Source organism: Triticum aestivum, chromosome 5D (genome assembly GCF_018294505.1).
Source record: "Triticum aestivum cultivar Chinese Spring chromosome 5D, IWGSC CS RefSeq v2.1, whole genome shotgun sequence".
Classification (NCBI taxonomy): domain Eukaryota; kingdom Viridiplantae; phylum Streptophyta; class Magnoliopsida; order Poales; family Poaceae; genus Triticum; species Triticum aestivum.
The window spans coordinates 414,654,085-414,661,312 of NC_057808.1; the positions used below are offsets into that span (position 1 = coordinate 414,654,085).

General features: G+C 54.9%; 1 protein-coding gene across 1 annotated transcript; it reads right to left on the reverse strand.

The window, feature by feature from the left end:
• Positions 1–4,540: 4,540 nt before the first annotated feature.
• On the reverse strand, positions 4,541–5,527 carry LOC100037615 (dehydration-responsive element-binding protein 1A). Its single transcript, XM_044545744.1, has one exon. It carries the CDS (start codon positions 5,418–5,420, stop codon positions 4,704–4,706), a length of 717 nt encoding a protein of 238 aa, XP_044401679.1. The 5' UTR covers positions 5,421–5,527; the 3' UTR covers positions 4,541–4,703.
• Between the last annotated feature and the right edge of the window lie 1,701 nt (positions 5,528–7,228).

A 7,228-nucleotide genomic window follows, 5' to 3' on the forward strand; every position in this document is an offset into this window, starting at 1 on the left:
AGTATTACAAGAGTTGATCTACCACGAGATCGTAATGGCTAAACGCTAGAAGTCTAGCCTATGTGAATATGGTAATGAATATCTATCCGGACTATGCTCTCCGGTTTATATAGACACCGGAGAGATCTAGGGCTACATGGAGTCGATTACATAAGAAGGAATCTTCACAGCTGGTCGCCTAGCTTGCCTTCCACGCCAAGGAAAATCCAATCCGGACACGGGTATAGTCTTCGGCCTTCGTATCTTCACAGCCCATCAGTCCGGCCCAATGAATAACAGGCCGGACGCCCGAGGACCCCTTAGTCCAGGACTCCCTCAGCGGGAAGGCGGCTTTCTGCTCGCGGCAACGTCGGAGTGCGGGAGGGGGACCTGCGGTGCCCCGACGGCTAGGCGATGGTGGCGGCGACGTTGGGGGGAGGTGTGTCGGCACGGGCTGCTGGTAGAGGCACCAGAAATGGGCGGCGGCGGCGACGGGGCGGGGCAGGGCAGGCGAGAGTTTGTTGTCGATATGGGTGAAAGAGGATGGCCAATGTGCCACCGACTAGCGGGCCAGGAGGAGGAGTAGGCGCGCGTCGCACGCATCCGCTTCGACGCAAATCAGGCTTAAAATTGGGTCGGGAACAGGTCGGCGGGCGGACGAAAAGCGGACACGCGTCCATTTAGGTCGGCGCGTTGGGGCGATTTTTCTGTCCGCGCCAACCTAAATGGACGCGCGCGGATGAAATGGATCAGCGCATTGAAGTTGCTCTAAGTATCGGAGCGTCCCCTAGTTTTGTCTCGTTCTAGTTATCATCTACTCCCTCCATCCCATAATATAAGAGGTGTCAAAAATGCTCTTATATTATTTTGACACCTCTTATATTATGGGACAGAGAGTAGATCAGCACACCACCTTCCAGAGTTCCAGATAAACAAAGTCCAACCAGCTTCAAGAAAACTGGAGGCATACCGTGCACATACAGTGAGGCGCAAGGCTAAACTAACACACGCCCATCACTTCCCTCAAAAAAAAAAGCCCATCACATGCACCACATCCTAAATCCATGCCCCTGGTTACGGAAAACCAGTGACCGCAGCGTCAGCGTGCCAGCCGTTTCCTTAGCCGCACACCCAGCCCGGCAGCGGCAGCGGATGCGGATACGACGAGAATATACTCGTCACCGGCCCATTATCGGCCAGGGATAAGGATGGTCACGCGCGCCCACACGGCCCGGTTCCACGGTGACGCCCGCATGCGAACGAGAGCGACGCGGCCACGCACGGAGCAGCAGAGCGGCAAATATCTGGCGGTGCTGGAATATGATAAGATCGGACGGACGGATCGCCTGTTTGTTTATTCGCGGCCGCTGTTGGTTTTTGCCTCTTGGGTCGGGTGCGTGTGTGGTGCCCCGGCAGTCACGGTCACGCAGCTTCCTCCTCTCTCTCTCTGTTGCAGCGTTGTTTCACGGCTGTGTACAGCTACACCCCGCCCGAGCCCTCCCTCCTGTTGCTTCTTCGCCGCGGAGCTTGCGGCAGCAGTATTCAATTCGAGCCTCCCGAGACTGACTTTTGGGGAGATCTGTGCGTGCGTGTGGAAATGGTTAATATAAGAGCATCTCTAACAGCCGCGCAAACGCGCGGCGCGCTAAAAATCAAGATACAGCGTCGGGTGAGCCGGGTTTTGCGCGTGGCGGCGCGCTGGCTCCAGCAATCGATAAAGCGCGCCCGAGCCGCTCCAGCAAGCGCGCTATATTTTGTACATAGTTCTCAAGTCTTCTCCTACAATATATAGTAGTACATAGTTCTACGATACAAAGCGTACATAGTTCTAATCTTCTCCTACAATACATAGTCTCACATAGAACTACTACTCGTCATTCTCCGACTCGGACTCTGTCTCCGTGATGTCCTCCTCAGACGTTTGAGCATAGGCGTCAAGGAACCGATCGTCACGGGAGTCCCAGAACGACACATCTCCTAGCGCCATGTTGTATTTAGCGACCACCTTCCGCCTTCGCTTGTCCTCGCGATAGGCGTCTCGCTCCTTCCTCTTCTCCTTCCTCTCCGCCCTCCTCTCGGCGAAGAACTGCTCCTCGTTGATGATATCTTGCGGGAAGCGTTGCCTCCATAGCGCCATGGCTTCCTCGTCCATCTCGGCCAGGCTGAGACGGCGCTCCCGCCTTCGGTTTTTGCGCCGATCCTCGTCGGTGATAAGCCGCGGGAAAGGAGCCAACTCTTGTGCCCGCTCTGGCGTCGCCACGTCGGTGAAGTTCATGTCCCAGCGGGACCGCCGGAGGCGCCACGCCGCAGCGTCGTACGCGCGGGCGCCGTCCTGGGCGGTGTCGAAGGTTCTGAGGCCGAGCGCACGCCACCGCCCAACCGGATCGAGGCGGAGTAGGTGCCGGACGGACGCACGCGGACGCCGCGAAAGCCCGAACCTCCCCGGCGGCGAGGCGGCATGGTGGCGCCGTGGTGTCGTATTGGCGGCGAGAAAAGAAAGCGCTAGAGCGAGCGAGAGAGAGCGGCAGAGGCGCCGCAATTTATAGGCGCGCCGGACGCGGTGCGCCAAATCTAGCGCGCGATCTGCCGCCTTTTCCCGGCGCGCGCAAACGATTTCCACGCGCTTGTTTCCCGCCATCGCTGGAACGCACGAAAACGTCCCGCGCGCTAAAAGCCCAGTTTACCGCGCGCGTGCCTTTTGGCGCGGCTGTTGGAGATGCCCTGAATGCGTGAAAGCGAGGGAGGTTTTTTACCGCCCGTCGCCTGCAAATGGTCGTTGGTCAGCTAGTGATTTTGCTACCAGCAGGGCCGGTCCTGAGATTTCGGGGGCCCGGGGCAAGATAATAAAAGGGGTCCCTAAAGGCACATAATTTTTTTCCATTTCAATTGCAAATTAATACTCATTACACTATAATTTATGCTGCCTTGGCATGTGTGGTGCTTTTCTCTAAAAAACTATTAAAAAAACCCGAGTCATAATCATTCACATAAAAGTTTGTTGTTGTTGTTAATATATACTTATATATTTTTATTATATGTGAATTAGTAACACTTTTGTGGCAACTCAAATTTTTATCACCATATAATATTTCGCTAGGTTGTTCTTGAACAGTAACTAAAGCTAGTTCCTCGAAATCCCTAGCGGAAGTACTTTCTTTATTTCCAGGGAAGCAGTAGAAGTACCCTTTCTAGGAGTCAATCAACTCATATGCATGTTCTTTTTTTCTCCTTGTCGGATGGATACTTTCCAACTAAACTAATAACATTCTCTCTAATTAGTGCAGAAATGTACTATACAAGAAATTAAGAACACTGCTAATTAAATAAAAAAATGCTAAGAAAGGCATGGAACTAGGTACCTTAATAGCTAGAAAATTAGAAATTGCAAGCTTTTGCTGCTGCTTACGAGTCAAGGACAGGAATCCGAGTTTACTTTTTTATTCCCAAACAATACAAGAAATTGGAGTGGGTGGGAGAAGTATGCATGAGGATTAACTTCACGAACCGAACAATCCGACAAGACTATATAAAAGGAAGAGGATTATGGAATCTTGAAAATCGCATTACCTTCATCCACTAATGACGTCCAGCAGCCAAAACTCACAATTAGACAATGCGGTACTTGGCATTTGCATGGCTGATTCGTTGGCAATTTTGAGAGAGAAGAAATAGAAAGATGAGAACACCACGCGCGTGAGGCAAGGCCAGAATTAATCGGCCTGGTAAGTTCTTTCCCTTTTTGATGATTGAGAATTAGTCAATCTGTTACATGGAAATAATTCTTTCCTAAACATCAAACACGTATACAAATCAGTCGATTTGTTATATGGCAAATAATTATTTACCTTTTTCAGAATCAGTCGATCTGATAACATGGGAAAGAAATATTTCCTAAAAAATGCAATTATTTTCTAAACTCACACACGTAAGGGAACCAAGCCATCGGGGGGCCCTTCCTACTCGGGGGCCCGGGGCGGTCGCCCCCCCGCCCCCCCTCAGGGCCGGCCCTGCTACCAGCAAGTCAGCACCGCTCTCAGGCTCACCAGCAATCAACTTGCAGGCGTTAATCAGAATGCAAGTCATGATTAATGAAGGGCTGATGAGGACGGAGGTGGCAAAACAGAAGGACTCGACGCGATTCTTCAGGGATCGTAGATGTACTACAAACCAAGCTACCAGTACTTTACTACAGTGGAAAGGAGTAACTGCCAATTTCCCAGAAATCATGTCATTTGTACAGGGTACAAAATAGAATGCTACTCCTATATTTATGAGAAATCCTACTAATCACCCTCTGATTCTCACTTGCAACCACAGTTTGACCTAAGGATGGATTTTGATCTACACCGTTAGATGCCCATCCAAGGGCCCATAGAGTTTTGGTGGGGGGCAAGGATTGTCACGTGCGCCGCCGATTGCCTAAAGGCTAAAGCATTTCTGGACGGAAGCCAAAAGCAGTTTCTCAGTTTTTCTTTCATGTAGTTGAGCTGACGCGCAAAGATTCCCCGGTCGCCGTAAGCTCAGGTCGTTCAATACAATGCGCATCGCTGATTGTGGAAAGTCGAGAGTCAAAAGCCATGCTCTGTTTCCCCAATTCGCACCATCACATTACTAGAAACTGCAAGCGGTGACCCTACAGCAGCACCAAAATTTTGGCATCGATCGGAAGCCAAGACGACGGACAGAAAAGAAAGGTAAAATATTCTAACTGGCGCGAACTATTGCTAGCTCTGGTAGCTCCAGAGTGGCACATCGACCTCGCCGTAATCGCCGAGCGCCGCGGCCATGGAAGAAGGCGGCGCCATGAGCATCGCCTGCGCCAGGCTCGCGTAGTACAGGTCCCAGCCCATGTCGCTCAGCACGTCCAGCTCGAACGGCGAGTCCTCCTCGGGCAGCGGCGAGGAGGACGACCCGTCGTCGGTGAGGGAGGAGGGCGCGGACGAGGAGGTGCCGGAGAGCGCGTCGTCCTCGGCGATCGCCTCGCGCCGCAGCAAGTCCTCGACGGCCTCCACGACGGCGTGGCGGACCTCGTCGAGGCTGCGGTAGGAGGAGGCTGCCGGCACGGCGAGCAGCTCGGCCGAGTCGGCGAAGTTGAGGCAGCCCGCGCCCCCGGCGGAGAGCGCGATCATGGCGGCGTCGTTGGCGCGCGCGGCGGCCTCGGCGGTGTCGAAGGTGCCGAGCCAGAGCCTGCTCCCGCGCCTGCCGGGCACGCGCACCTCGCACACCCACCGCCCGGCATTGCCCCTGCGCCGCACGCCGCGGTACACCGGGTGCCGCGTCTCCCTGAACTTGGTCCGCCCCGCCGGCCGCTTCGCCGGCGCCGACGTCCACGCCGCCTGCCTCGCCTGCTGGTTCTCCGGCGACGTGGAGGGCGAGTAGAAGCTCTCCCCGCTGCACGGCGAGCCGGACTCCCCGCTCATCTCCCTCTTGATCGGACACATCTTCTTCCTTGAATTCAGAGAGGTTTTGCTCGGATGCTCTGTTTCTTGGCCGGCTTGGAGGTCCTGGGTGCTCTTGGGGTGTTGCTCGAGTGTGAAGTGGTTTTGGTCTGCGATGAGAAATTTGAGCGGGGTGGTTTCGGGAGCGCGTACTTATAGGTGGCGGTGGCTCGCGGCGGAAACCAGGGGGCAAAGCGGGGCGAGTGAGCCAGCGGCTGAGAGGAGAGGACACAGGCTGGATACGGCCGGCCAAGGGGGGATGCACCGTACGAAGCCGCGCGCAAGTGGGGGGCAAGTGAGAGACTTCGAGAGTGACCCCAACATTTCTTTTCTTTATTATTAGGGGTTGCAACTAGACGACCAGTGCCTTCGTGCTTTCGCTTTGCCCCTGTTATCGTTTTCCGCCTAGCTCCTGCTCACTTGCGGCCTTGCGCCCTGTCCTGCGGCCGTTTTACTTTGCCTCGTCGTTGTTAATGGTTTCTTTGGAGCCGCAGTTTGCAAATTCGGGTTTTGGTTTAGCCGAGGGTATCCTTTTTGGATGGGGTCTAGATGGTCAGTGCTGCTTGACGTTCGATTCTTAACGACGAAGCTGATCGTTTCTTCGCCATCGGGGCTGCGGACCAAAAATCAGAATTCGCATTCGTTCGTCGGAGACCAAGAGTGGAAGCGGAGTTATTGCTCCTAGGCGACGCACGTGGGGTGGGGGTTGTGGTGACCGACTTCAATTGTCATTTGTGACGTGGATGAGCAGATGCAACCTGGAATCAGTGTCACCAGTGATTTGTTTTGTACTCCGTTTAGACGTTTTTTCACTTTGCCTGCGGTATTTTTCTTTGAGAAAGGGCTAGTTTATGTATGGCTGGTAAAATAGGGTCTAGCATATTGTACACGTACACGTATTTGTATATATATGTAATTGTATTATGATCATCTATATAAAGAGACGTGAGGCTGGATGTTAGCCACCCATGCAAAACCCTAAACCTACCTCTTCAACTTGGTATCAGCCAGGTCGGGCCGCCGCCGCACGTCCCTCGCGCCGCCGCCCGATCCATCTTCCGCGTCGCCGCCGCTGCTTGCTAGCTAGCTTCCGCGTAGCCGCCGCTGCTTGCTAGCTAGCTACACACATACGCAGGATCCATCCAGCTGCTTGCTAGCTAGCCACACGGTCGCCGCGCGCACACTACGCGCCGCCCGATCCATCCGCCGCCGCCGCGAGTTTCTTCTCCGCCGCTGCTCGCTGTCCTCCTCCGCGCCGCCGCGATGTCGTCCGCCGCCCTTTCGGTCTCCAACAACGTCGGCACCATCACCTAGCCCGCGGCTGCCACCGTTCCCGCCGCCCTCGCCGTTCCGGCGATCTCCGTTCGCCTTGGCCGCCACAACTTCATGCTGTGGGGAGGCATCGCTGGCACCGTCTTAACCGGTGCCAACCTCCATGGCTACCTGGACGGCAACACGGCGGCACCCGACAAAACCATCGCCGTCGGGACTGGCGACGCCGCGACGACCGTCGCTAATCCGGCATACCATCATTGGTGGACTCAGGATCAGAAGGTCAAGGGTCTCCTTCTTACCTCCATGGAGGAGGACATCGCCTGTCAGCTCATCAGCTGCAAGACGGCACAGGCGGTATGGACGGCCGTCGGTGCCATGTACGGCGCGCAGAGTCGCGCCAACGTCCGTCACATCCGGCGTCAACTCTAGACGCTGCGGAAGGAGGAGATGTCCGCGGTTGAGTACATGCACAAGATGAAGGCCCGCGCCGACACCATGGCTACCTCCGGCTCTCTGATTCGTGATGACGAGATCAT

Excerpts from the sequence above, each read along its gene's own strand:
- LOC100037615 (XM_044545744.1), bottom strand. The coding sequence starts at position 5,420 with ATGTGTCCGATCAAGAGGGAGATGAGCGGGGAGTCCGGCTCGCCGTGC.